This window comes from Idiotropiscis lumnitzeri, chromosome 11, assembly GCF_059441095.1.
Source record: "Idiotropiscis lumnitzeri isolate Australia: NSW breed Sydney's pygmy pipehorse chromosome 11, RoL_Ilum_1.0, whole genome shotgun sequence".
NCBI classification, from domain to species: domain Eukaryota; kingdom Metazoa; phylum Chordata; class Actinopteri; order Syngnathiformes; family Syngnathidae; genus Idiotropiscis; species Idiotropiscis lumnitzeri.
Genome location: NC_142401.1, coordinates 1,004,774 through 1,032,772, shown reverse-complemented (window position 1 = coordinate 1,032,772; position 27,999 = coordinate 1,004,774). Strand labels below are relative to the sequence as shown.

The window sequence follows — 27,999 nt, the reverse complement described above, 5'->3', positions numbered from 1 at the left end:
GAGTCTTGAACTTCAACACTTGATATGTGCATGTTCATGTTTGTCCGGCACAGAAGAGAATGAGCATGCGTGGAGCTGTTGCAGCGTGCGTGGTGCTGGCGTGCCTTGTGGCCTCGCTGGTCGAGAGGACGCGAGGACACATCACCTTCTTCAGCCCAAAGGAAATGATGCTGATGAAAGTAAGAGGATTGCGTTGTGTTGGACAGAGATGCTCATTTGTAATTTGATTACGCTCTCCTCTAAAGTATCTTCTGTGGATTCTCAAATAGACTCAAAATGCAAGAATTTAGCTTTTAAGGCTGTTGTTTGATTTTCGGCTCATAAACAAAACATGTAACAGTACGATAAGTTCTGATCGTAAATTCAAAAGGGATTTGATCCAGCTTCATAAAAGCCAGAGTAAATGTAATAATCATGTGAAAAAATAATCGCAAGTCTAAGTAGTCTTTACATCAACAAAATGTTGAGAAACTATTTTTGAATTTCAGTTTATTGTGCAATGGCAGACGTGTGGACAAAATTGTTGGTACTTAATGGAAGAAAAGAACACAATGGTCTGACAAAAGTACAAGTAATAATGAATAAAAATGTATTGAAAATCAATCACTTGAAGTCAGTCTATTTCAAGGCTGACAAGTAGTCACTTGTGCTGTTTGGTGACATGGTGAGGACCACACTGAGCAACTTTGTCCACATGCGTCGATGATCATGTACAACACGTTGTGCTGGAATTTAAAAAAATCTCCATTGTAACTGTGTGCATGTGCTTTGCATTTTGTGTTTGGGCGTCTGCTCTCCAGGAGCGAGAAGGTCGAAAGGACATGGAGCCTCGGTCGGAGGACGGCCAGTTTGAAGAAGTTGCTGTCCAACAACTTCCTCAAATTGAGCATGGCGGAAATCCAGTACATGTCACACGCTCACCACGATCGTGTTGCATCATACACCAAGTTCATTTTCTCTCTGTGTGTGTGTAGGATAAAACAGTGGACATCACCGTGCGTCTTTCCCCCAAGCAGCTGGACCACGTCGCTCCTGTGCTCGAGGAGCTCATCCATGAGATTGTGGACGAGCGACAGAAAGGTACTAAACTGCTCCCACGACTAAAACGCTTTGTTGACTTTTGGGGACAACATGTGATGATAAAATGATGATATGATAAATATGATATGATATGATGATACAATGATAAAAATATGACTTTTGTCACGCAGAAAAAAAGATAATAATTGGGTTCTCTCGCATTCTTTGTCCTTCCAGCCAAGTAGAACACAAGACGACCAAATCGCTGAATGAATTCATCAAAGACTGAATGCTCTTATATTTTCTCGTGTTTCAATATAGCAGCCAATAAAGGGAAATGATTGTTTAAATTAATGGAGCCTTTGTTGTATTTTCGACACATTAAATGTAGTATCACGAATCAGGTTATCTGTTATGTTCTTGTGTTGACGTTGGCGTTTGGCTGAGTTGTCTTGTTTCCGACTTTTGTGAATGCATCACGCGACTCACTGGACGGGAGTTGAAGCGACTACAAGTGTTGCCGATCATATGCTAATATGCTCTGGATATTGTTCTTATCATTTTTTGTAACTATTTTTCCCGTCGTAGGCTAAGAATTTTGTTGAAAATATCCATCGCGTGCTAATCAACGTGCTAAAAACTATCATGAGAATCAAAATACACGTATTTCATGGCAGCGCAATCCAAATGCAACAACTCGACTTCTTAAACGCGTATGGAAATAATTTAATTTCAGAAGAATTACTCAATAATAAAGCAGAATCAGAAGTCAACTTCAAGTCTGAACTCAACCTATTGATGTAAAATGTTTACAACATTATACTTTGAACAGCATAATTGTGTAACCTCGCTATGCAAACAATATATATTATTTAAGAAAATAAGATTGCACGTCTATCACCCAACTTCAGGTCAATGGCCACCACTGAAATAACAGTCTTGTAATAACGGTAAAGACGAACAGGGACAGAAAAATCATCTAAATTGCACAATTTATGGGTAGCACTTAAAATTCGACACGTCAATGCATACATAATCTTAATTATTCCTTCAACTCACGACACTTTTGACTTTCTACAATCGTAAGAGTAAAGACAATTTCAATTGTTCTGACATTTTGACGTATCTCGAACGAACAACATTTATTTTGCTGTCTGCTATCGTATGAATGTAAAACACGGCACTTCAGTTCACAGATCCCTCTGTTGTATTGCAACAACGTACTGAGGCTCGCTACAGTGACATTAAGAATAATTTCGACTATTATTCATTGATAATAACAGAATGAAAGGTGATGTGAGCAGATTTTTTGTGGACTACACAGATTGTTTTTCACATTTAGTACACAAGAAGTAGCGTGGTTTAAAAAAAAGCTGTTGACCCGCGCCATATCTATCAGTTATTTTTTTTTTTTATAGAGTTAGGCAGAATACATTAAATTGAAATATGTACAATCCTCTTTCCAAGATTCATAAACAGCAGTGCATGCATGGTTTCTATCTTGCATAGGCGCATTCAATTCAACTGACTGAAATGTTCACTTTAGCAACAACACGCACGTGCAATTGTACCTCCTTTGCGTTATCACGAGCAACATTGTCTCACAGCTTGGATGTCAGTCGTTCACAGATGTCAAAGTCCTTAACTGCGAGCGCTGCGTCCCGGGCTAAGGGGGCGGGGAGGACAAGCGAGCAGTCGCTGTCAAAATATTTTCCGGTGATGCCTTCGGCTTCCTCTGACACGGCGCAGTAGATGGCGCTGACTGCCCCCTCTTCTGCAGACTGACGAGATGCCAAGTAACAACACTTAAGAGCCGTTCAAATCAATGGAAAAAGAGCTGATTCACATTTGGACGTGCTATTTTAAATTTCATTTTCATGCCTAGCGCAAATCTAGCGCAAAATGCACTCTCACTTAGTGCATGCCTGGCGTTCTCTTTCTTTTAGTATTTTTGTCGCTGGTCACATTTAGAATAGGGGCGTTTGCACCATTGTGGGAGTAATCACAGCCAACTTGCATCCATTCATTAATCAGTTATATGAAACATAATTGACCTTCTGTCATCTTGTGATTCTGCCTGTCAATGTCACAATACTTTCCTGGAATGATACTTCATTCAACCACCTGAGAAGCACTTGAGAACGTTCGTTAACGAGATAAAGTGTATAGCGTCTCATCTTTTTCAACATCGGACTCTTTCATCGGTGTCTGAAGTGAACGCCACAAACAACACACTCACCTTGAAGAAGAACCGTCCAATGAGGCTGAAGATAAAACGAATCCGGAAGGGATAATGCCTCATCATTCCCGTCATGACAACGCCAGGGTGGACCGAGTTGGCCGTGACGCCTACGTCGACATTTTTCACAAGCACAAAAAATGTGAATTGCTCCAAATTTGTAGCGTTCCTAAATGCAATTGCAAGTCATTTGAGTCTACCTGATCCTTGAAGCCGTCGCGCTAACTCATTTGTGCAGATGATGTTGTGCAGCTTGGTGTGGTTGTAAACGCGATCGAGGTTGTAAGTAAAATTTTCCCCATGAAAATGCGAGAAGTCCACTTCGCCCTTTTTATGGTTGACAGAACTGATCGTGACAATCCGTGCTGGAGCTGAACTTTTGAGGAGGCCTGAAAGAAACAGTGGATGAGTACTGAACATGAACAAGTTTTCTTGTTGCTCAATTTTTGTTGCACTCAGTTGACGACTGACACGGCAAAGGTCCTCATTTGGGAATGACAGCGATGCAAGATTCACTTTTAGCGGTCGTCCTGCAAAACTCTTGACACACATGCCACACTGAGTTCAGAAAGAATTTGAGAATCGTACCAAGCAGCTGGTTGGTGAGAAGGAACGGCCCCAAATGATTGGTTGCAAATGAAACGTCAAAGCCATCTTTGGTAATCTGCCGCGGCAAACCTAAAGGAACAAAGTCATCAACATCAAAATGCCGCTTGCACCTGCAGCCAAAAACGTTTTTTTTTCTTCCCAAAATTAAAGTAAACTAGGACCTCTACGCTGACAGTTGTAAACTTTTCAGGTAGCTGGATTGAATTGCTGAGATGTATTTCACTTGGAACTTTTAAGAATGAATCAAAGGTCCTGTGCTAAGTCAATAGAAAATGAGTTGGAAGTGAAAAACAACAGTTTGGTGCCCCAACAATCGATTTCATATAAAAAAGAAAAATCCACTACTTTTGCTGAATTCAGAGAAACACATTCATGGGCTCAAACTTTAAAATTGGTCAACCATATTACGACTAAAACCAAACTTGAGTGTAAACTTTTCACCTGACACTCCAGCATTGTTGACGAGGATGTGAAGAGCGCGTTCCTCCTTCACGATATTTTCAGCAAAATCTCGGACAGAGTCCAGAGAAGAAAGATCCACCTGACGCACCTGCACGTCAGGGTTTCCGGTTTTTGCTTGGATTTCTTGAGCCGCTGCTGCCCCACGCGAAACACTTCGGCAGGCCAGAATGACACGGGCACCCCGGCGAGCAAAGTCCATGGCGATGAACTTTCCGATCCCTAAAAGCAGCAGAGCGGAAGACAAAAGTTTTTTTTTCTGCAAGTCACATTTTAGAGGGGCTGAACACAGAATTTGCCCACAATATTTTCATGGCGGTGTTGATGATGAATTTAATCCCCAATCTAGATTTAGTAAATTTGACATTCGTGTTAAAAATTGATGCGACCTTCCGGTGCAGAACAGCATCATCGCGAAACTCTCATCGTACGTGATAACGTCATGTGCGGATACGATCAAACAAATTCAAAAAGAAATTCAATCACAACAAGTGAAAAGGATTTCTACAACCAGTTTGACGAGCTGAGCATATAACCCAATTCAGTGTCAAGTGAGACACGCTGCTTTTCGTGACCATCTTTGTTTTGAGTTGCTGGAACGGAATACTTGTTACGATTAAAACGTATTCGTGATCTGGCTTTTGAAGTTTGATCAACAAAACTGAGTGAGATTTTAAAAAAAGAAGAAAAGCCTTCAAAGCAAGTGTGAAAAGACAAATGGTATTTTGATCAACTTAAACTTGAAAAATGGAACGATAAAAGAATTGATTTTGCAATTCTATACACTAGTCAATAGATAAACAGAAACACGTGCATCTCAATGAAGTAGAATATGGTACAAATCGTTTATTTCAATTCATATAATCAATGATCTTGATTGTTTCGTTTGTAAAAGTCGAATTTCTCAAAATGGTGAATTGGGTTATCGTTAGCCGTACGCATCAAAAGCGAAATACATTCATCAAATAGGTCAGCGTGTGTCAAGTAAGAGTATAGAATGAGTTTGACTTTTTGAATTGAACCAAGTTGAGACTTGAATGTCGGAAGCAGGGTAGCGTTCTAAAGATGCAAAGCGTTCACCTTGCAAGCGTGTTGCGTTTGGGTGGAAGCATGAAATGAGATTGCCGCAAAGACAAACGCGAGGCAGACCTGAATTGGCCCCCGTCACGATGGCCGTCTTCCCTTTGAGCTGAGTGGGGCAGGCTCGTGGATCCCAGCTTCCTTTCCGCTGCGAGCGCACCACCATCCACAGCAGCAGCGTGGTCACCATCCACAGCGGGTGAGCAATCACATCCAACCAGCTCATCGCACCGCCGGCGAGGTTGGACGAGCGCAAGCCGATGAGTCGTGAAGCTTCAAGTCTGATGTGAACATGGGAGTGGAAGTCCACGACAAGTAGGCGTGACGACTGAACTCATGACCGCGTAATCATATGTGCTTAATGATTTATCAAGGCTGTCGTAATCGATTGCCTTCGGCCCACTTCAAGCCATTGACGTTTACTTTGCAAGCTTGATTTTTATTTTGCGACATCTGCGTGAACTCGCTGTTTCTGTTATACGTCAACAGTGGAATCAAAATTCAGAAATGTTCTTTTCAAAATGTTCTAAACTAAACAAAATGCTGCTTCCTGCTTAATATGTCGTTTTTGGAATATGAATTAAGCATCTAAATCCACCTGTTTTTATCCATCTCAGGGGGCGGCCATTTTGGCGCTTGCCCGTCGACTGAAAATGACATCGCAGTTGCTCGGGACCAAGGCAACAACCAATAACGGCGCCGCTAGAGAAAGTTTTTCAGCATTTTGGGAATTTCCCCAAAAGTTGTTTTGTTGGATACAGAAGAAAATCTGACTGACAATGACCAAATGTAACTTTTAAGTGTCTGAAAACAAATATTTTGGCTTCCCCTTTTTTTTTTTTTTTTTTGCAAGGGATTGCGCAATCGGAGGGGAGGCTGGCGGATTTCTGCCTCACTTCCTGTCTCAATAGGAAATACACAAATGAGGCCGTTTTAATGATGAAATAAGGGACATTATTAGATTAAAAAAGAAAATCAAAGCAAAGCATGCGCCAAAGGACTAAAATGGAACACAGAGGTAGAAAAAAGTACTCAAATTCTGTACTTGAGTAGAAATGCAAAATTCTGGCCTAAAAAAACAAATTAGTTAAAAGCCAAAGTACACATTCAAGTAATGACTCAATTTAAGGTCAAAAAGTAGAGGCTCTAGAATGTTTGTTAAAAGTATTTTTACGGGATGTTTCCTCCTCACGTCAAATAAATTGCTCATCACCAACCGCACCCTTAAAAACAATCAATGACGAGCTCAACCGCGGTAGATTTCACTTCTTTCTATGAACTATTTTTTTCCGTTGTATTATTTTGATGATATACGGAGATAAAAATACCCTTTCAAATATGTGATATAAAAGTAAAAAGTCATCAGAAGAAAAAATTGTTAAGTAAAATACAGAAGCGAGTACAGTACCAATGTCTTTGTCACTTCCCAAAACTGGTCTTTTCTTTGTCTTTCTGTCCACGTCGTCCGCACAGAATTTGTCGGTTTTAACTTAACTTATTCTTCTTCTTTTTAAAGTGTCAGATGGATTATATTGCGTAATAAAGCGACAGCACGCTGAACTCGAGGCTGCCCCCTGGTGTTTAACACAGTGATGTCAAACTCATTTAAGTTCAGGGGTCACATTGTGCCACTTTGATCTCTTGTGGGCCGGACCCCGAATTTTCGGAGTCTAATAAGAAACAAATAATGAAAAGTCTCTTGTGTGAACGAAAATTGGGTACAAATATCCATTTTCTGTATCTTTTCTCCTCACAAGACTCACAGTTTTGTTAGCTTGTCTATGGCATTTTGCGTCATTTGTCAACATCAAGGTAACAGATAATGGTTTGGAGAAATATGCGACACTCTAGTTTATGTTTGGTTGATCAGTAAAAATAACTTGCAGAGCTCTAAAATTCCTGCCCAGTGCAAGTCTGACATGAGGCGCGGCATAAATCCGCGCTGGGGCAGGCTAGACTAAGTTTTGTTTTTTTTGGTATTGTGGGTGTGAACACGGACTTGTCTTATTTTCGCCGCCATTCAAGCGGCTCTTCTCTTTCCCTCGAAATTAGCACACACGTTAGAGCAGCGCTGATCAGCCTTGAAAAAGAAAGGCTGGGTTTCGCAATCGCAATTGAGCAACATCTTTTTTCTCCCCATTGTCATCATTATGGCGACCACTAAAAAACAACAAGAGATGAAAAGAAACAGCAATAGAAATGCAAATTGAAACAAAAAAGTCCATTAAATGCTGACGTCTTGTATGTGAGGATTTGGGAGGAGCTTACTTAGAGTCATTAAAATATTTCAGTCTAATGCTTACATTCATTATTTCTTATCCAATGACGTCAAGTGGATGCTTCAAGTCACGGTTTCCTCATTGGTCAAGTTCTGTGTTAGGAAGCAAAGCTATTGGAGGAAGCGGCTGTCTGTGTGCCGCTTGGAGCACATCCGGTGGGAGGGAGGTTGGGAGGCCGCTATAAAACCTGGTCCCAATTGGAATGTGTAATGAAGAGACGGACAGAGAGAGATAGAGAGAGAGAGAAAGAGAGAGAGAGAGAGAGAGAGAGAGAGAGAGAGAGAGAGAGAGAGAGAGAGAGAGAGAGAGAGAGAGAGAGACAGACAGAGAGAGAGAGAGAGACAGAGAGAGAGAGAGAGACAGAGAGACAGAGAGAGAGAGAGAGAGAGAGAGAGAGAGAGAGAGGGGGGGGGGGGGCTACAGGAAGCGTGAAATTCGATTAGAGGACAGAGGTGCCTGTTGGAGGCACCCCTTGTTGGTATTTGTGGACGACGCATGTTAGTCGTTCAAGTCTGAACTCAGGATCTTTCCGTCTTTCAGTTGTTCAACAAAATAGTCTTGCAAGACAAAGCGGCCAAATGAAAGAAAAGGTCAAACGACAAGAAGAAGAAATGAAGGACTTTGGCCAGTCAGCCGATGGAGGGGCCCCTCGGCAAAAAGCAACCCCATCTTTTCGCTTCACGAATGAAATTGTTCGCGTGGGACTCGCTGAATCTCTTTGCACATACGTAATGATGGTAAGAAATCATTTCTTCCCGTTTGGCAGCATCGGACGCACGTTGTCTCATGATGACATTCATGATTCACGTGATCACCAAAGGCGTTTTGTGCTGACGTGTTTGTGGTCGTGGGAGCGACGGGTCAGGCAGTGGGCCACGTGGAGAGGGTCGCCAGAGTCACATGTTCGTCTGCCGCTGCAATCGATCCCAAATTTAGAAGCGCACAATGAGACGCACACAACGTGAAGCCCGGAGAAAAACTTACACACCAAAAAACAAAAATGCTGTGTTGCATTTACTCAATTTGATTTCACGATTGCACGAAATAAAATCATCTGGATCCAGGTACTTTTTTTTTTTTTTTTAAAGTACATCGATTTAAAAAAAAATCGAGATGAGTGTATTGTGTGCAACCGGTTGACAAAATAATATTGAGCAAATTCAAACGCCTTTTTTGTGTCTGCAATATGTTGTAGCGAAAACAAGACATTTCCGAAACGTTGGCCAACTTCATCTTGTGCTCATTTTCAACGAACTTTCACACGATTTGTCGTGGCAGAACTTCACATTTCCTGTTCCCTGAATGAATAGAGATGATAAAGATATCCTTTATTAGCTCCGTGTAAGCATTTTCCCCTCATTCCGATCTGCTCATCCGAGTTGGTTTCAGAGTTTAAAGTTCAGATGCAATGGAATCTTTTTTTTTTGGAGTGTTTTAAACGTGACGCATGAAAAGATAACCTGTGCCTTGTTTAATTTTGTCTTGTTTGCTAGATTACACATCCAGTCTGCTGCAAAGACGAATTCAAGGGGAAGTTTTGTCTAAAATTCAACTCCTGCTTTGTGCGTGCAGGTGTTTGGCCTCGGCTCCGTGGCGCAGGTCGTGACCGGACGAGGCGCATTTGGACATTACATAAGCATCAATCTGGGCTTTGGTCTGGGTGTTGTGATCGGGAGTCACGTAGGAGGGAAAGTTTCAGGTACAAAAGCGCACTCTCCCTTGAAATGCTCAACGTGTGCGCCAATGTGCTGCGTTCACTCCGCCAGGCGCTCACATGAACGCGGCGGTGTCCTTCGCCATGTGCGTGTGCGGCCGCCTTGCATGGAGGATGCTCCCCCTCTACGTTTTTTCACAGCTGTTGGGATCCTTTCTGGCCGCGGGCTCCGTTTACGCTGTCTATTATGGTGAGGACAATCTGCACAAACAAGACCGATCGCCGCGGCCTCAACGGTTACGGCAAAAATGTTCCCGTCCCAATATTTTGTGTTTGCAGAGGCAATCCATGACTTTTGTGGAGGCAATCTGACTGCAACTGGTGTCAAGGCTACTGCGAATATCTTTGCAACCTATCCTGCTCCGTACCTCTCCTTATCCGGGGGATTCGTTGACCAGGTACAGAATGAGACACCCTCCGTACAAAAAAAAAAAAAAGTGCTTTTTTTGAACGTTTCACACGTTGCATTCCGCAGGCCTTGTCTTGACCTCTAAAGTGTTGTTGCCAGGTATTCGGGACAGCCATGCTTCTGCTGTGCCTGCTGGCTTTGTCCGACCAGAAAAACAAACCAGCTGCAGCAGGCAGCGAGCCAACCGTCGTGGGTCTCTTGGTTCTGTTAATTGGCATTTCTCTGGGCAGCAACAGCGGCTACGCCATCAACCCCACCAGAGACTTCGGACCGAGGCTCTTCACAGCCGTTGCGGGCTGGGGGCTTGACGTCTTCAGGTATGGAGCCATCGGACACCAGAAGCCATAATCCGCCGTCTCTCTTGTGATGCCCAAATGACATTTGGAAGAGAGAAGTTTTCGGGGCATTATTTGCTCTTGTTCAGCCAAATGCTTCAGAACTCATGGAATGGTGCTTCACAGTGCAGATGGACAATGACCCAAACACACTGCAAAAGCAACCACGTTTTTTTTTTTTTTTGAATGTATTTTTTTACAAGGCTAAAGTGCAGAATGGTCAAGTCAATCATCTGACATGAGTCCAACAGAGCATGTGATTCACTTGCGTAAGACAAAAGTGAAGGGAAAATGGTGATGTCCATTTGACGCTAAAAAGACTATTCGAGCCCCCAAAAAAACAAAGTAACATTTGAGAGTAAAATTCTTGCACCAAATATTTTACTCTGTTTACGGGTACCAAATTGTCTTTTTCGAGTCAAATGAACGTCACCAAATTTATATTGCTCTGCAGTCCAGATGTCAGGCTGTAATGGACTGAAAAGGATTTGCAACCCAATATGAAAAAGTCAAAGTCAGATTGATGGTTTTTAATTTATTCCAACACCGTCCACCTGATTTGGATGAACAGTAAATATCTTCAAATGAGAGCTGCAAGTCGGCATCACATCTCACTCGTTTCATTTCAAATCCACTGCGGTGGCGTTTGGAGCCCAAAAGATGAGAATTGTGTCAGTGTCTCAATATTTATGGACGTCATCGTACTTGTCGGACAGCAACAACTGCTTTCAAGCAGTATGAGGGAATGAAGTGTCACGTGTTGAAATTCCGTGTCCCGCTATTGGACACGCCACTAACGCAGCTGGCTTCCTGCCTGGACAAACACAGCGGGAGGTGGGCAATTCTCAACTTGATTTCCTCCCACAAAATTGCATCTTTGTGCTTTAAACTAAACACAGCAAAAAGTTTGATTCTAAAATGGGGGGGGGGGTGGAAGACCTAGTGAGTTTTGTATTTCGCTTGTGTGTGCAGGGCTGGAAATGGTTGGTGGTGGGTGCCCATTGTTGCCCCCATGATCGGAGGCGTTCTGGGTGCGGGGCTCTACAAGGTCTTGGTGGAACTTCACCATCCTCCACGCTCAGAAACGTGTGCCGGACTGATTACGACAGAGAAGGAGACGGCCACCCTGGAAAAACCAAACGCCGACACTGATTTGTGCGTGTGAGAGCTGGTCGACTCTCAAGATGTATGCGGCGCGTCAAGCTGCGTGCACACGCCTGTTTGACACGTTCCAAGATGGCTCCGATTGGACGATCGGCAAAAGATGGAGGCGCACCTGCGACTTGCATGCATCTTGGTTGCTCAGTTCCACTTGGCATCACTTGTTAAGACGCTTATTGTACGTGAAAGAGAACGTTTCCAGACATCCTGTTGGAGTTTGCCAACGCTCAACATCCTGTTTCCAGGCGGGAGCGAGGCTGAAACCGAAAACACGTGCCTTCCGTGACTGGAGGAAGCCGTGTTTTCGAAAAGGTAGCGGGTCTCACTGCCTGTTAACGCCAACTGCACGACAATGCTACCTCCTTCAAGACACGAGCGTCATAAGTTTAATATTATGCATTGAAATCGGCGCCCATCTATTATTCATTCAGCCAGACAGAAATCGATCGGCAGGCGGCGAAAATCTGACCTTGATGTTGAAAAAGTTTCGGCAAGAAATGTTGTCACGGACTCTTGGGCATTACACTTGCAACTGAATAATCTTATTTTATATCTTCACTGTGAATCCTTGGAGCAAGAATTTATTAAAGGAGAACATTAAAACTCAGGCTGGATTAGCACCTGCACTTTGAAACTCTTCCAGTGTGCGGTTCATGGTGTCGATCATGCGATTCAAGGAATAGCAGACGCCTTTTATTTTCAATCTTTATACTTTTTAGTTCACAGTCAAAATTGACTTTTAATTTCTGCATTGCGAGTTCTGCGATGTTACATCATAATTGAAAGAATACATTCCAAATTGTCATGTTGGCAACAAAAATCCCAAGCATTGCCATCAAAATCAACAAGAAATTCAGTGATCACTTACTTGCATCGCTCATGAGTCTCTGAAATGAAAGTGTGAGAATTGACTCTTGCGACAGCGCTTCTCCCTTTCCCTCTCCCCACACGTTTTGTTCGTATGAGTGGCACCACAGGAGAACTGCTTGGAATGTCCTCGTCAAGCGGATGTGTTTGATCGCTTGGCTACGGCCGGTCTTCCACCGCTGCCGGGGCTTTTGGCGTTGCTCGCCAGGCTGCATGGCGCAGATGGCTTCTTCTTTGGGGTGGCCACCTGGGCTTTGGCTTTAAAAGCCTTGGTGGGATCTAACTTGTTGACGCGGGACTCTCCGGCAGAAAGAGACAGACTGAGCTCACTTCTGAAGGTCAGCGGCTGGTACAGCGATGCCCACTGCTGTTCGAGAGTTAGCACAAAAACAAACAAATCAAAACCAGCAACATTTTGATTTTGGAAGACAAATCATTTTTGTGTGTGTGTTCATGACTTGGAATGAGTTTAAGTCTCTTATCAGAATGGCAAAAATTAAATAAAGTGTACCTCCATTGAGCTTGTGTAATAACTACTTTATTAAGATGTATACTTAGAGAAGAACTATCTTTGCTACCTTGGCTTGCGGACTGGGGCCGTAAGGTGTAAACGAACACTGCCACTCGGGCAGGCCCAGGTGAGTGATCATGAGGCGGTAGTAAGAGGAGAAGGTTGCAGTTAAGAAATGCCAGCAAAGAGAGCGGTCCAGAAACCAAATTTCACTCTGCTGGGCTACCACACCTGGAAAAAGGAAATCATGGCAAGTCAATTGGTGGGAGACAAATATTCTTTTGAACTCCAACAGCACCTGGGGTGGAGTTTTTGTATGCCAAGCACACCGTGCCATTCCCTGCACATGAATCCAACTCAAAGATGCGGCTCCGAGAATCAAAATGTGGAGGAGTGGAAGCATTTGACAAGCCTGTTGGATCACAATGATGAATTTGTAATCAATTTTAATTCGGCATAACCAACATAGCGTAGCAGCTGTTGACGTTGTTCCAGATGAGTGCAGAAATTTGACTGATGATCTTTACCACTTTCACCGCTGCCCTCCTCCCAGTCTAGGTCAGCCAGTGACGGTGCATTTGGCAGGGAGAAAACGGCTGTTGGCTGGAGAAGAGGCTGCAATCTTCCCACACTGTTAATTGTCATGCATCCTAAGGGAATACATTCATCTGAGGGAGACACAAACCGTAAACAACGGAAACTATTTTCATTGTAAACTAGAGGTCCTTGAATCTTAATTCAGCGCATGTAGAGCGGCGTTTACAGTGTTTCCCAACCTTTATGGCGCCAAGCCGCTTTTTTACATTGGACAAATGTCACAGCAGGGCAACACTAGAAATTAACATACTCGGCGTGAAATCTGCTTCTCTCTCGCGAAAACAAAGCGATTACTGATGTATGAAAACGATGAGGTCATTTGTAAATTTGGCATCTCGCATTTCTGGCATTTAATTGTTCTGCCCGTCACAATAAATCGTTGGCCTACATAGATGAACAAAGAGAAATTATTCAGAGTAAATAATGAATTATAATCTGCACCGTAATGTGAAATTGGATTCTTTCCCTCAGCATACTTGATAATCTCTCGTGGCAAAATTGGGAATCACTGTATTAGAATAAAAAAAGTAGGTTCACTTGCTGTCTAGTTTGACGTTCCAAGTAAGCGTAAAGCCATCGGTCGTCAGATAAAAATCTCGTAGGTCCTCTGGTAAAATACAATTGTTTTTCTGGGGAGAGGGGAAACAGATGTTTTGTTCATTACCTATGTGACATTTGATTATTTACAATTGCAGTGTTTGGAATGGATTTGCTTCACCTGTTCCCATGACAACAGACTCCTTTTCTCTGCAGGCTCCCTCTCTGCAAGCCGCACATCGACAACACCAGGCATGCTTTCTGACACAAAAGGAAAACTTAGATTTAGAATGGAATGGATGGAAGAAGTGATACAAGTGATCACATCCAAGCTTGCTAAACGAAATGTTGCAGAAGTTGCTTGCTAGCGCCGACGCCGAATCAAAATAGAAATACTCACCAAGGATTCGAGTGATGCCGAGTGTCAGTCTTTCAGGTATACATTTAAACTCCAATCTCTCTTTTGTCTCATCCATTCTTGCACCGATGCAATGAGATTTTTATTGGTCTAGAGAAGAGCAACCCCCCTTTTGGGTTCGGACTGAGTCAGATGTTACTATGCAATCTCCTCTTGTGAATCTTTGGAGGAAGTAATGCACATGTAAGCCAATAGAAAACCGTCTTCTTGAAGACTCGCCAATCAGATCTTTCCATTTGACTAAGAGGCGGAGCTACGATTTCTTAGCAAGACTTTGGTTCCTTGTCAGTTGCGGCGGTTGTTTCAACATGGCGGCAGCTGAAAAAATGAAAGATAAATCACAAATTCGGATCAAGAGTGGTATGCTTAATTATTCCTTTATTATCCAGCATTTTTTCCACGATGACGTGTCCTTTGCTCGGTCTTTTGCAAAACAACAACGTGCTTCTTTTAGTTTTGAAAAGAAGCGATTTAATCAACAACACGAGTTACAAGGAAAGAGTCTGAAGCCTAAATAAAGTTTTATTGTATTGTATTGTATCTGCATTTTTATAGCACTACTGTGTAACAACCATCTCCAAACTGGTGAAATAAAACTTAAATTAATGGATAACTGTTTTAAAATCAATGTTATATGCGGGTGGAACGGTGGACGACTTGTTAACACGTCCGCCTCACAATACAGATGTGCAGAGTTCGATTCCGGGCTTCTGCCTACCTCTGTGGGGTTTGCATAATCTGCGTTCGTGCGTGGCTTTTCTCCGGGTACTCCGGTTTGTTACTACATTCCAAAAACATGCACGCCCACGACCCTCGCGATGATAAACGTCTTGGATAATTTGTTGATGATATATGAAATGTTTTTCTCCAATCTCAGGGGTACACAAAGTGGTCTCTTGTAAACCAGGCGGCATAAGTACCTCAAGTAAAAAAAACACCAAGATGCAAGCCAGACGCACCTCTGACTGCAAGATTGACACACCATTAAGGAGAGGTGGCAAAAGCCCGACCTATGTCCAAAATGATCAATATAGTTCTGACGGTAAGGAAAGTGCATCAACCTTTGCCGGTGCTTCTGTAACCACTGAGAACACCCTTTTCCCAACGCTCGGTCCGATACCCCCGGTTTCACAAGTAAGGCGTTTCTAATTATTTTTGTCCTATTTCTAAATAGTATGGATGAAGTGAATGTGAAAGTGAGCCATGTTTCCTAGGTAATATTTGGAAGCAACAGTGGACAGAGCCAAGTCGGTCTGAAAGACCTCTGTCCCGAAGACAAACGGCGCATTGCAAACCTCATTGAAGAACTAGCCAGGTAAGTCAGCTGTATGTGACAAATTCCTCCTTGTGTTTAAGTTATGAGGCCATTGAAATGAAATCTCTCATGCCTCACTTTTTCCTCTCATTTAATTTGAATGTATAAAAAAAGTATTGTTCTGAGTTTTTATTTTTTTATTTTTTAGAGTGAGTGAGGAGAAGGAAGAGTCGGTGAAGCGCCTTAAAGATGAAAACGATAATTTTGAAAGCAAAATCCAACAACTTGAGCAACAGCACTTGGTTATAGCGCATGAAAGAGAAAGTATCCTTTCAGATTTTATTGACGAAATACCACGTCGTCATTTGCCCAAAAAGTTCACAGATGGCATAGAATGAGGCAATTTTCTGGGTTCCAGCTGGTTCCAAGTAATCTTTCATGTATCTGATGTGAAAAATATGTTGAATGTTTGTGTGGCAACAGTCACACTCACACCGGTTTCTTATATTAGTAACTGTGGCACAAATACGTTTTCTCTCATCTCTCAGTTCTTGCAGAATTGGTCCAATGTAGAAGATTCCTGTCATACAACAAGTGTTATTGCATTTTTTTTTTTAAATAAAATAAATGTAACAAAATTCCATAGCCAGAGTTGAACACATTAGGGATATTGCCAACATTTTTTGCCCCCCAGCCTAATTAACTGCCTACTTGAGGAAGTGTCTCTGGGCTGAAGACTCCAAGTGAGTTTTGACCAAAATCATCTAATGTGACGCATCCATTTCGATCCATTCTTGAGATATGATATTAATTTGTTCGGTGACCATGCTCTTAACTCAAAGCGCTCATCTCCAAACATCTTTCCCCACTGAAATGAATAGAAATGACATAAATTCATCCCAGCCTTCAACCTAACAAACAAAAATGTGTGTTTGTGTTTTTTGGTGAGGAAAAATAACACTGTGTATTGTCGAACTTGACTTATTTAGGAAAAATATATCCGTGTCCCGATAGTTCCTGCTTATTAGATCCTACGGGTTGTTACGTCTACTTGGAAGCTAAAGCACAAGAGAATGAGTATTTTCTTTTTGGCTGCATATTTCACGCAATCTAACTCTAGTTTCTTGTCTTCTGATATTGTGCTGGTGTTGCTCATGAAGTGTCTTGTGAGGCGTCAGTCTCTGCTGCATGTGACTATTTCGAAGCAAGTCAACAGGGGGCGCTGTGGTCTTAGGCAAGTCGTTCCACAGCCTTTGCAAATCTTGAATTGCTACTCGAGGCAGACAAATGGGGAGATTCATTTCAATTTTTTGACGCCTGCCACAGTTGTCTTTTGTAAATGCTTGCAGCTTATTTGCTTTTGTGCACAAAATCAATTTCACGGTTGGAGCAATGGCCCAAACTCCAAAGCATCTATTAAGTTTGGTATTTACTAAGAAGACTATTGTGTGTCTTTTCAATATGTTTTTGTAAGCTTTACTTTGCACATTGGATGTCAGTTCCCTTCCACACAGAGAAAGTCAGAATATTCTTTAGTCACTAATTTGAGGCCAACAACATTATTATGTTTTATGCGCCCCGCCGCCTTCCTTAAAATTCCACTCAGGTTAACACGCTGTAATCAGTTGAGGCTAAATTGCAGCAAAATATGAAGAGTAATTGACCCTGCTGCTAAATTGTATGATTGGAAATGGAAGTGCGTTAAATTAGGATGGCACAGCTCAATTAAATGTGCTCAGGCTTGCAGACTTGGCATTTACACCAAAGTTGGAAACTCCATTAAAAGGTATTTGAGAGAGAAAAATGTTAGGTTCCCAGCACCTCGGGGGGGGGGGGGGGGGGGATAACGTCGTCTTTTAAAGTGTGAGCAAGAGTCATGAACGCACTTCTCGGGGATAAGGTTCTGGCACTTCACAGAAAGGTTAAGGAGACACCAAAGGCAAACACACTGAATGAGAGGCTTGTCAAATCTAATTCCATTACGCCTTAGCTTATCTTATCTAACCAAGGTTCAGGGTTGACAGGGTGTAAGAAATGTTGGGCTATACTTTAGCTCTAAGCCACCAAGGATGAGAGAGAAAAAAAGGAACCTTGATATTTGGGTGTGCAGCTGACATTTCAAAGTGAAATGAATTAGTTTCAGAAAAGAAAAAAAAAAACATTGCTTGGTTTTGTACATTAGAGAATGTTGTTTTGCGCAGAGGTCATTGTGGCGATAGCGCTCAACAAAGCACGGCAGGAGTCGCATCTCGAGGAAAGCCAGAGGTCATGGCGAGATGAGGTGCCGCTCTTCTTTCTCAGTGATTACGACTCAAGCTTGGAGATTTTGAAGCTAGTTTGCGGCTTCCTAAGTGTCACAAACGTGATGAGTCTTTTCTCAAGCACATGTCCAGTCGCTAAATGCTAACCGGCAAACATTTTTTACAAAATATGCTAATGTGCTGGTGAACCACAAGGGAGAGACGTTCACCAGGAACCGCGGGGGGGGTGTTGACATGATTCGGGGTTGAAAGGAATTAGATGCACGAAAGGGTTGAAAGAGAGCAGCTTGCTACTTGATACCTAAACAGTCGTTTTTTTTTGTGGACAGTAAAGAGACAAGGCAAACAAAAATAAACTGCTCATGTCGCCAATTGTGGAAATGACGAAGGCAAGAGACAAAGCCATCTCCACAATCATATTTTTTTTTTCTTTCTGTTTTGTTGCTTAATCTCCGCCCCTTTTTTGTCTTGCACTCCTCTTGATGCTCACTTTGTTTGATTTTGTGTGCTAAAGTAGGCGTTAGAATCCCCTCCCCGTCCCCCCAGGGCAAATTTGTTCCTCCTTGGAGCGGATTTCCTCATTTCATTTGAGCCTCAGCCTGACAGGGAAGTGAATCATTTTGACAGGCCTCTTCATCCCAAGCGCTTGATTTGGAGTATTTTGGGAGCAGGGGGGAGGAGTAAGTCATTGTTGGCAATTTGCAAACAAACCACGGGCCTGTCGAGTTCTGTGCTTGGCCCTTGGCTGATGTCCAAGGATGTGGAGGAAGCCTCTTTTTGGAGTGGAATCTTGTTCGGATTGCTCTTCTTGGATCAGATTGCCTTTCGAAAGTTGCTGCCGGCATGTCGCTGTCACCGTGTTAGCGTGCGTTAACCTTCGTGCACGGCCATCGGATTTTGTTGGGCTGTTGTTTCTCATCCAACTATTTGCATTCAATTTGACGCACTGCATTGTATATTTCTGTCACGGGAGACGTTTTGTTTTTCAGGGTAAGCAGTCACCGGAAATGATATTGTATTGTGATGTTTGGACATGTGAACGGCATGCATTGTGCAACACACGACACACTCCATCTCGGCCCAAAGCGAGTGTGTCCGCATAATCATTGTCTTCCCTGCAAGACCCTTCCTTGCATATTCCAGCTGCATAAATAGACCTCCCGGCAATGGTTTACATGATGTGATGTCCTTGTGATGTCCTTACATCGAGCGAGACTTTCAGAGACATTATCAGTTCCGGCTGGGGGGGGGGGGGGCGCTTGACTTAGATGGAGGCTTCAATCAATGTGTTCCCTCACATTTCTCAATGTTTATGGAAGCTGCTGCATTGCATTTGTCTTGTGTCTGCTCGTCCATTCAAAGTTGCCCCCCTCCTAGCCCTCCGCCCCCCCCCTCTCTTCCCTTTCCCGCCGTTTCATTTCCTCAGCCTGATTGAAGTCCTCTAACAACCAAAGTGCTTCCTTATGGAGTGCTCTGCCAACTATTTCTTCAATACGACTCTACTTTGAACTTTGATTTCCTCTTAATATCTGCGCTTCTTCTTTTTTTTTTTTTTCTTCAACGTATGCTGAGAAACTCATCAGCTGGGGTAGCGGGGCCACCATCATAAAAATATATGGCCTGGAGGAAACACACTTTATGGTCAGCTTGGGTGGGAGTGTGTGTGCACGACTTGCTTTTATTGTAGCTTTTGTGTGGGAGTGTTCGTGCGGGTGGGCAAATTGTGCTCTGGTGCCTCAGTGTGTGTGTGTGTGTGTGTGTGTCCTAGAAAGTCGGCGTAAGACGGAGGTTGATTATTGAATATGTATGAGTTTGTGTGTGTATCTCCTCCTCATTATCTTTGTATGTGCTGGTGTGGTGCGATGGCGCTACTGTCATTAGCGGGCTCCCGGGGCGCAGCAGTAGTTCCGCTCCAGATTAGTTTTGGTCTATCTGCCAACTCTCTGTCTGGCAGCGAGCCGGTCGGCTCTGGCGCTGCCCAGCTCAAGCTCGGCGCAGCGTGGATGGAACCAGATGGTGAAAATTCTGTGCGAGAACACAAACTCTCATTTTCTAACCCCTTTTTTTTTTTTTTGATCCGTCTTTACTTTCCCGGTCAAACATGGAACCGTTTGCGGAAACACGAGTTTCATATCGGGTTTTCTGGAAAATGTAGCCTCTATCAGAGGGAAGCTTTTTCTCTACAAAATTGACGGACCTTTTTCAAAGCAGCGTCGGTTCAAGAGACTTTTTACGATGGTGTCTTTACTATTTCATCAGGAACGTAAAAGCCGATGTTAGTTTTCCGTCGCAAAGTCTCATCCCCGTCGGCGATCAAGGTTATGTTTGATCGCGCCACGTCTTTGCCTTAACGACGGCTGTGCGAGGCCTTCAGCGGCAGTACGGAGAGTGTCGGGAGCTGCTCGGACTCTACCAACAATACCTTACTCAGCAACAAATGAAGCTCAACCGGTCCATCGCTGAGCTCGGCCAGGCACAAGCTCACTATAAGGTACGGCACGTTTAGACTTGAGTCTGCTGCTAAAAGCTTCATTGAGACCTGGCGCGACAGCTCATTTCTGGCCAAGTGCCAAAAGAATGCGCATCAATTGAGTCCCGCGAAGTCACTTGCTTGGATATGATTGCAACCCCCAGTAAAACTCTCTCAAGGTCACACTTGAGAAGGGAAGACACTCTTCAGCCGAAGCATCTGGAGATAAAATAGATGACACGGCCAACCTCATTGTCCCACTGTGGCTCTGAATAATGGCTGTTTGCCTGCTCCCTGACCCTGAGCAAATGAGTCACTCTCTCCCTTTTCCTCCTTATGTTTATCTCATAATGGGCCTGACCTTGGTTTACCTGCCAGTAATGCTTAGTTGAAAATTGGCCTCTTCATCTTGTTGCCTCTGTCAGGTCTAAAGAGCGGATGGGAAGCGCAATAATATCGTGCGCCCCATTGGACGAAAACGCACTCCAAGCACGCACGTGGGGAGCATTTTTAAATTGATGCAATGCTTCATAACTCAACACTGACACATTTACTATCTGATGCTCGAAGGCTTCTAAAACCGTCTCGTCTGTTGGCTGAAACGCGGCATACATTTTTGTTTTTTTTGACCGCTCCTACGTTCGTCAAAACGCATTTGGTATTTTTCTTGTGTGTCCAGATGCCGAGCAGTGAAGAAGCCGTTAGTGAAAATACGAGTCGGGCTAATGGCCTACCGTTGGATGGCTCATACCTCGGTCTTGCTGCTCCTCAAACACGTCAACCGCAAGTGCACAGGAGAAGTAGCGGAAGAAGAGGAGCCTTGAGAGCCGTCAGCATCCAGACACCCGCTTCCTATTTTAGGAAGAACGAGCAAATCGGTGAGCATCAGATTCCGACAGGAGAATTGGCTTCGCGGCACGATCAAGAAAGTGGCTGCGGCCCCCGGCAACGCACAACAAATGGACATTCCTTTGAGAAAAGTCAAGACGACACCGACAGCCAAAGGTACGCATGTTCGGAAACTGGATAGCCAAATTTGACACTTGACACTTTAAAAAAAAAAACAAATTGTAATAAATTGTTTTTCCATACAGACCACACGGCGAGAGTGACTTGACCATCCCTCGGCTTGGTCGCGGGGACTGGGAGGAGAAGCGGCAGCAGCTGCTGCTGCAGAAGATGCAGCTGGAGATGGAGAGAGAGAAGCTGCAGACACGTTTGGCTGATCAGGAGGAGCGGCTCGGCAGACAGAATCAGCAGCTGTGCCAGTCGCGTCTGGAATGCAAAACGTGGGTTCCAAAAAGCTCAAAAGAGAAAAAGAAAAGTTCCTCGTCAGTTACAAAAAAAGTTGTGTCTTTCCAAAATCTGCTTCTTAGGTAAATTGGCACACATTCCTACAACCAAAATAGTTGAAAAGTTCTGTTATAATTCTAGAAATCTTAAAAAAAAAAAAAAAAGTCCCCATCGCAGTGTAATTGCTCTGCGGCCCAAGATTAGTTCTTCGTTTCTATTTCATTTTAGGTTTCAAGAAGCATATCAATCGAAACTCAACAGCTCATTTGCTAACAACGGAACGTCACCGGCCAACGTTTTCTAACCGGACCATAAAAATCATTCCCACATTGAAATCATTGAGTTGTCTTTCTGAAAATTGCTCATGTCTGACATCTGCTGCGTGTGTGCCACAGAGAGAATCCTCCCGCACAACACAGCTCGCAAATTGCCCGGCTGGACAAACATCGTCATTTTTGCGGTGAGTTGCTATTTTTTCACTTCATGGAAACATCCGATTGATACTTGTCGCAAAGCTGACACGCCACCTTACTTTCTGTCCCCAATTTCTTGGAGGGAGAGCAAATAGAAATTGTTTGCAAAAAGGGTCAGCACAAGTGAATCTTGGAAATGGGCTGAACAAATGTACGTTTTTAAGGGCCAATCAGATCAACAAATAGGTTGGCGCCACTGCCAACGAGTAATTTACATAGTGCTGGTTTGACAAGCAGCCAACTATTTTGTGTCAAAGCCAGTCAGTGAAAACACGCGTGTCATGAAGAGGAGCTTTCGGCACTCTTGTCGGCCGCTTCTGATAACTTTGCTGACGTGTCAAAGTGAGCAAAGACGCAATTTGACTTTTCTGTCATCGGATTCGTAAAATCAAAAGCCGTTTCCTGGATCTCCTCATAAGACACAAAGTTGTAGTCTGAGCCTTTTGGATCCATTATCCTCGAGGCGAGGCCCTCAAGGTGATGTTGTTGTCCATCTCCTTGCCTATCGAAATCAACAAAGCGGCGTTCCGCTGGCTTCTCAACTTCGTTATCATTGTGCACATTTGTCAACAGACGCTGCGGTGCAATCCACAAAGGACTCGGCGACATCCCCCGTCGAGTTCCCCGCAAGCCCTGCGGAGCTCAGCATGGCACCCGGGACTCTAAAAACATCGAAAAATCGGTAACACAAAATGGACTCAAAAAAGAAAAGAAAAATCCTAGCCAAGTTTTCAAATCTTTTGTGTTGAGTTTGCATCCAAGTGTGGCTCGGTTTGGGGGGTTCGGGTTAGGAATCGGCTTCCTCCCACACGCTAAAGACATGCTTGTAAGGTTAAGTGAAGACTCAGAAAATTGCCTCTCGCCTGACTCGTTGGCTCGCCTCCAGATGGATGGCTGAGTATTTGGATCCGAGTTTTATTTGGATTGAAATGCGTGATTGCAGAAAAACTCAAATCTTTTTTTTTTTGCTGCAAAACTCGAGTCTGACAAATTGATTGACGGAATAGAAGCTCTATTTTGTTCTGTTCTTCTGGTTTGGTGTTGATGAGTTTTACAAATTGGAAGAGAATTTTTAATGACCTCATTTAAGTGTGACGCGTTCCTCCAGTGACGGTACGTTCGGTTTAAACCTTCGACGCTCTCGGGAACGACTCCACATAGACCCATGTGGACTTTTTGGCTGAAAAAAAAATACGGATTACAATGAAGTGAAAAAAAAATGCATAAAGGTAAAAACTATGAGAAAACATTGGCTGATTATTTTGGCTAATGTTTGAAGAACTATAATGGGCCCATTTAATCAGCCGGCAAATGGCATGTCGTCGTTCAGAGAATGCCGTGCTTCACATTCTGCAGACTTTCCATTTTGCGGGGTAAATGATGAGCTAACTTTTGGGCTGCGAGATGCTAAATGAAGCTTTTACTGGGCTAGCTAGCACGGCGGCCAGCCTGTCAGGAGACACGCTGCGTTCCATTAGTCCGCCTGGCAGGGACCTTGCAGCAGGTGTAATTGAGCAGACTTGCGGATGCACACAGCACCCTCGCTCCCGCCTTTCTCGGCAACAGTAATGAGACAGAGAAAGCAAGCGGCAGCCATCTTCAAAGCAACTTTGCACAGGAAGATGCATGCAAGACGCAGGTGGAAGATGCAACCAACTGAAAATTGTGTCAAAGGTCCAATATGGATCTTGAGGCTCGGTGCCATTCACACAAACAACTTTCAGCAAACCTTCTTTTTGTATTTATAATCTTCTAATGGTGATTTGTATTCCTCTACTAACATATTTTCCCGAAAAAAAAAATGACCTTGAATGACCGTCTTGTGCGATGTTCTTCAAGACTTAACGAGGACGGAGTTAACGCTACTCACAAAAAAGTCTTAAAACATTTTCACGGACTGACAAAGACCTTTCCTGTCTCTCTGTCAGTATTTTGAGATCCGTTCCATGATTGTTGGAGCGCAAACATTTTGTGAAGTTATTGCATCATGCGGCCTGGCCCCAATATTTGTGACGCAGCTCAGTAAATATGCGGCTGGCTTCCGTCAAGACAATTTCTTTTCGGAGGCACACGAAGCGACTTTACAACGCGACCCGCTGGACACATCGGATCTTAAAGCGTTCCGTCTTGATGTGCGAATTGGCAAACAAAGCTCGGGTTAACACGAGGTGACCTTATATCCGAATAAGTCGGTTCCATCTCATCTCCATCTTGTCTTCCATTCCACGCATGCTATTGATCGCTTGCGAAATTGACATGCGACGCGGGATATTTGCTTTGGCCATTCCCTTTTTTTTTTTTTTCACTGTTTGGACTGCAAATGAATAAGGTGCCCAGTGTGAGACCGCTCTCTTTAATAAAAGAGTGCAGTGAGCGTTACGAGCGAGGAGGCATGCCGAGGAGTGCGGACATATTTCAAAGTAAATGGGAGGAGCAATGTTTTGATGCTTTGAAAAAAAATGAATGTGTTGAATTGGATTTCAAATATGCAAGTGTTGGGTGGCACGTGCACCACTTGGTGTGCCTCACTTGTGTGTGTTTTTTTTTCCATGTTACAAAAAGACGCTTTTCAGTCCCATTGATGACTGTAAATGACGCTGAGCTTTGAAAGTGCACGAGAATGTTTGTTTGTTTGCCCTACAGTCTTACAAAAGTAATTGAGATTATTCATTCTATTTGTGGAATCTTAATTTTACTGTTAATGAGTCCGGGAACACATTTGGTTCCAATCCCTGCTGACACCAGTGATGCTAGTTGAGGTTCTCTAAAAAAAAAAAAGAACAATAACATTTAATCCAACACACTCTTTAGGCTTTGCTTTTGGAAGCGCGGTGGTCAAAGCCAATCAGTTTTCGGATAGTAGTCATTTTCATTTGTCCGCGTCTTGAAACAGTTTTAACAATACAAACAAAATCCTGGCCAACAAATTTTTTTGTATCAAAGATGCAAGTAAACATTTTAGATTTTTTTTGCACTGATTCCAAAACTTGCGTCATTTTTTCCCGTCTAGCGAGCACATCATTTTCATAATCATAGAAAGAATAAGTGTAAAAAAATATGCAATCTAGTTATATATTTAGTTATATTTCAATTTTAAGGGTTCGGCTCGGCAACAGTTGCAAATGTCATTCCTCCAAATGACAAAGAATGGTCCGATCCGTATTGCGGCTGGTTTAAAGGTCCAACTTCAAAACAAAATGTGAAAATATCTCAACGAAAACGGATGTGCTAAGACAAAAAAAAATAAATAACAGTCAAGCCATTTTTGAAATGTTTTGTTGAAGCGTGACAGATGGCAAACTTCGAGGTCGTCGGAACGCATCGCAACGGACTTTGCAGTGCATGTTCTGTTCTTTTATTAATGATTTGGTCGTTTGGCCAAATTGGACAGACTCACGCGCTGTTTTCTGCCGACGTTGACTGACGGAGCATCTGTTCCTGCCCATCCCCATTTTCTTTTTTTCTCCAAGAATGCAAACTGGAGTGACAGATTTTCTGCAAATCCCTCGCCGTATATTAAAATCTGGCTGCATCTCAAAGCGGAAAGTCACAAAGTCTCCGTTGAAGCCCTCCGAATCTCTCCCGGAATTCTTTTGTGCCTTCTGCCACCCCTTGGCCCCCCCCGCCACTCGGACCAAACTGTACCCCCCTCATCTCCGTGAGCCCCCCCCCCACGCCTTGTTATAGATTGCGACCGGCGTTAAGTGATGCATTATTCATTAGCGGCATGTCGTTTGTTGATGGATGGCTGTTTGAGAGCCCTGTCCGTTAAATAAATCAACAAATAAAAATGCAAATTCTCACATTTGGCTCGACGGAGCCGTGCCAAAGTCCCTCCCCCGTGTTCCCGCTCTGCCTTCGTCCGTATCCACAAAGCCGCATTTGCTTTCCAGCTTTCAAATTTTCTCTCGTTGCCGCTCACTTTCACTTTTTGCTCGCTCTCTGTTGACACGCACGAAACCAAATGAGGAAAATACGTCAACTTACTCTTCTTGGTTGTGTTTCTCGCTGTGTTTAAAAAAAGAAAAGAAATGACAGTTATTCTCCTGCAGCTGAATTGCTCCTCATAAACTTTCTCCACCGTCCCTCAAACACGTTCACGCTTGAGCTCAATCGTCACAAAAAAGTTTCAAGGTACTTCCTGACCAAGTTAGGAAATTTGCAAATGAGTCGGAGCTCAAGTTGACCTTAGCTAGCCCGCCGTAGCTCACGGGCATCTTCGGCGCAGCAAAATGCCGCACGCCAAATCGTTTAATGTGAGTGCGCTGTTTTTTTGTTTTGAATCCATTTCAGATTTCAAGTTTGTACGGGCCAGCGTCTGAAGCGTCTTGATGGCTCCTGTCGACTTTTGCTCTCTTATTTCGCACATTTAACGCACATCTTGCGGTCATCGTCCGTACAAAAGAAAGTCACGATGTTCAAACAACGCACACGATACACTCGACGTTTTCATCGTAAGCGACAAGCGTAGGGCAGCTTGCAAAGAAGTCGCGTTGAAAAAGCAAGCGAGACAAGCCAAGTGGTCATTTTTTGTCGACGGCAGAATGCAAATGAAACTTTTTCTCCTTTGGACTAAATGATACACGGCGCGCCGTTTCGGGGCCGCCACCTCAGGGAGCCGCATGCCATCTAAATGGATGCGGCTTTAAACGAGCCGAGAATTATGGGAGCAACTTGAGCGCCGCGCGCTTTGAACAATTCATGTTTTGTATTTGGAACGCTTGTCCTTCCAGCGTGTATACGTTGAATAATTTATCAAGTCAGACAGACTCTCGATTAGCCTCATCTTCTTTGTTTTGCTTTATTTATTTCACTGCACATTCGCTCATTTCTATTCCAGGCAACGACTTCTCTTGCTCTTTGTCCTTCTCTACCTCAAAGAAACGGTGTACTTTTGTTGCAGCGCGACAATCCGATCAGCAAGCAATATCCTCATTTGTTTTGTTATTAATGGTGTTGACAAGCCGACGGTAGTTGGCAATATTTAAGAACGTGTACAAGTTGTCCGTTTGCATTTCTGGTGTCGCTAATTCAACTAGCTGACTTTTTTTTTTTTAACAATCTGGCATTTGTTTCCTGTTCGTACAATGATGGCGTTGTCCACTGGAATGTGTCAGCTTCTCTTTTAAGTAGAGCCGTGCCCATTAAATGGCCCTGCAGAAAGAACGTATCGTCCATTGAATCAAGTAACTGCAGCGTTCGTTTTTTTTTTTTTCGCAGCTTGGACTTTTCTGTGGTTGAGTTACTGGACAACTTTGGTCCCGTTGCAGAAGATGAGCAACGCAAAGCGTCGTCCCGCAGGCTCAAATCATCGCAACGTGGACCGGCCCTCACGGCACCCAAACCAATGTGCACAAGTCTGCACACCCCGGCCCTGCCTTATCGTCTGAATGGCCTGCAGGACTTGGAAGAAAGCCAAATGTTGGAGGAGATTTTCTTTATTTGCTGACAAGAATCAGCAAACATTTTACTTGCTTCAACTCCACTTTGTCGTCTTAATTTGATTTCTTTTCCCCAATTTGGGGTCGGTGTGTTTTGGAGTAAACTCATTATATCTTTTCGTTACAAATCAACCATTTTTGGCTTGGTCCAAAGTGGTTTTAGGACCGGTATCGGTGTTCCCGGAGTCCCGATGCATAAATGGTTTAACGCTTTCTGATCGATCACAATTTTTGTCGCGTTTTCCTAATAAACACATTTTGTTCGTGTTTTGAGTTAAGAGTGGGCTCATGGAACAAATCCAACTCTCATCTCAAGACACCACCGTCTCCTTAAAGCAACGTTTTTCCAGTATTGTCGAGGTAATCACGACGCCACGCGGGACATTGTTCAATTCTAGACTGTGCTTTATTATTGGCCTAAGCGGAGACGCATCATTCATTTGAAAATTACAAAAAAGGAGTCAAGGGAACAAGAAATTGCTGCCGTCTTTCTTGAGAGTTGGGAGCAGGAGCCTAAAGCGCATTGGCCAATCAGAAGCTGAGTTCTTCAGGAAACTGGCAAAGCTTACGG

The 27,999-nt window shown here is 43.5% G+C and overlaps 5 protein-coding genes across 7 annotated transcripts; 3 read left to right on the top strand and 2 right to left on the bottom strand.

Annotated features, from left to right (window-relative positions):
• The first annotated feature begins 59 nt into the window (after positions 1-59).
• On the top strand, positions 60-1,364 carry mlnl (motilin-like). 2 transcript variants are annotated; one of them, XM_088308884.1, is made up of 4 exons: positions 60-179; positions 801-902; positions 975-1,080; positions 1,258-1,364. In XM_088308884.1, exons 1-4 carry the CDS (start codon positions 60-62, stop codon positions 1,263-1,265), a joined length of 336 nt encoding a protein of 111 aa, XP_088165010.1. In that variant the 3' UTR covers positions 1,266-1,364. The 2 variants fall into 2 exon arrangements, with proteins under 2 accessions (XP_088165010.1, XP_088165009.1); XM_088308883.1 differs by having other exon boundaries at positions 975-1,347.
• A 631-nt stretch (positions 1,365-1,995) lies between these two features.
• Positions 1,996-6,933, bottom strand: LOC148326659 (retinol dehydrogenase 12). Its single transcript, XM_088308882.1, has 7 exons — positions 6,816-6,933; positions 5,477-5,688; positions 4,310-4,549; positions 3,848-3,937; positions 3,460-3,648; positions 3,260-3,369; positions 1,996-2,801 (listed from the first exon to the last, which is right to left on the bottom strand). The coding sequence occupies exons 2-7, from the start codon at positions 5,631-5,633 to the stop codon at positions 2,622-2,624; spliced, it is 966 nt and encodes a 321-aa protein (XP_088165008.1). The 5' UTR covers positions 5,634-5,688; positions 6,816-6,933; the 3' UTR covers positions 1,996-2,621.
• A 1,172-nt stretch (positions 6,934-8,105) lies between these two features.
• aqp7 (aquaporin 7) lies at positions 8,106-12,692 on the top strand. Its single transcript, XM_088309209.1, has 6 exons — positions 8,106-8,423; positions 9,259-9,385; positions 9,453-9,590; positions 9,680-9,798; positions 9,909-10,126; positions 11,117-12,692. The coding sequence occupies exons 1-6, from the start codon at positions 8,265-8,267 to the stop codon at positions 11,307-11,309; spliced, it is 954 nt and encodes a 317-aa protein (XP_088165335.1). The 5' UTR covers positions 8,106-8,264; the 3' UTR covers positions 11,310-12,692.
• tpgs2 (tubulin polyglutamylase complex subunit 2) lies at positions 11,997-14,610 on the bottom strand. 2 transcript variants are annotated; one of them, XM_088309212.1, is made up of 7 exons: positions 14,218-14,610; positions 13,999-14,074; positions 13,822-13,909; positions 13,211-13,351; positions 12,982-13,095; positions 12,751-12,914; positions 11,997-12,539 (listed from the first exon to the last, which is right to left on the bottom strand). In XM_088309212.1, the coding sequence occupies exons 2-7, from the start codon at positions 14,071-14,073 to the stop codon at positions 12,306-12,308; spliced, it is 816 nt and encodes a 271-aa protein (XP_088165338.1). In that variant the 5' UTR covers position 14,074; positions 14,218-14,610; the 3' UTR covers positions 11,997-12,305. The 2 variants fall into 2 exon arrangements, with proteins under 2 accessions (XP_088165338.1, XP_088165337.1); XM_088309211.1 differs by having other exon boundaries at positions 13,999-14,078; positions 14,218-14,601.
• Positions 14,522-27,695, top strand: kiaa1328 (KIAA1328 ortholog). The gene is made up of 10 exons (XM_088309208.1): positions 14,522-14,595; positions 15,113-15,369; positions 15,450-15,550; positions 15,699-15,814; positions 20,118-20,242; positions 20,901-21,226; positions 21,316-21,510; positions 21,910-21,974; positions 22,561-22,669; positions 27,208-27,695. Exons 1-10 carry the CDS (start codon positions 14,544-14,546, stop codon positions 27,434-27,436), a joined length of 1,575 nt encoding a protein of 524 aa, XP_088165334.1. The 5' UTR covers positions 14,522-14,543; the 3' UTR covers positions 27,437-27,695.
• Positions 27,696-27,999: the final 304 nt, after the last annotated feature.

Bases quoted from the DNA above. Each gene is read 5' to 3' on its own strand.
- LOC148326659 (XM_088308882.1), bottom strand. From the start codon at position 5,633: ATGAGCTGGTTGGATGTGATTGCTCACCCGCTGTGGATGGTGACCACG. The intron at 3,649-3,847 runs GTACGATTCTCA...TGTTTCTTTCAG, and splicing joins TCTCACCAACCAGCTGCTTG to GCCTCCTCAAAAGTTCAGCT. The intron at 3,370-3,459 runs GTAGACTCAAAT...ATGTCGACGTAG, and splicing joins GCGACGGCTTCAAGGATCAG to GCGTCACGGCCAACTCGGTC.
- tpgs2 (XM_088309211.1), bottom strand. From the start codon at position 14,293: ATGGATGAGACAAAAGAGAGATTGGAGTTTAAATGTATACCTGAAAGA. The intron at 13,352-13,821 runs GCAAGTGAACCT...TGTCTCCCTCAG, and splicing joins TTGGAACGTCAAACTAGACA to ATGAATGTATTCCCTTAGGA. The intron at 12,915-12,981 runs GTGCTGTTGGAG...TCCTTTTTCCAG, and splicing joins ATACAAAAACTCCACCCCAG to GTGTGGTAGCCCAGCAGAGT.
- mlnl (XM_088308883.1), top strand. From the start codon at position 60: ATGAGCATGCGTGGAGCTGTTGCAGCGTGCGTGGTGCTGGCGTGCCTT. The intron at 180-800 runs GTAAGAGGATTG...TCTGCTCTCCAG, and splicing joins AGGAAATGATGCTGATGAAA to GAGCGAGAAGGTCGAAAGGA. The intron at 903-974 runs GTACATGTCACA...GTGTGTGTGTAG, and splicing joins TTGAGCATGGCGGAAATCCA to GATAAAACAGTGGACATCAC.
- kiaa1328 (XM_088309208.1), top strand. From the start codon at position 14,544: ATGGCGGCAGCTGAAAAAATGAAAGATAAATCACAAATTCGGATCAAG. The intron at 15,370-15,449 runs GTAAGGCGTTTC...CATGTTTCCTAG, and splicing joins CGATACCCCCGGTTTCACAA to GTAATATTTGGAAGCAACAG. The intron at 15,815-20,117 runs GTATCCTTTCAG...CGGCTGTGCGAG, and splicing joins TATAGCGCATGAAAGAGAAA to GCCTTCAGCGGCAGTACGGA.
- aqp7 (XM_088309209.1), top strand. From the start codon at position 8,265: ATGAAAGAAAAGGTCAAACGACAAGAAGAAGAAATGAAGGACTTTGGC. The intron at 8,424-9,258 runs GTAAGAAATCAT...TTGTGCGTGCAG, and splicing joins TTTGCACATACGTAATGATG to GTGTTTGGCCTCGGCTCCGT. The intron at 10,127-11,116 runs GTATGGAGCCAT...TTGTGTGTGCAG, and splicing joins TGGGGGCTTGACGTCTTCAG to GGCTGGAAATGGTTGGTGGT.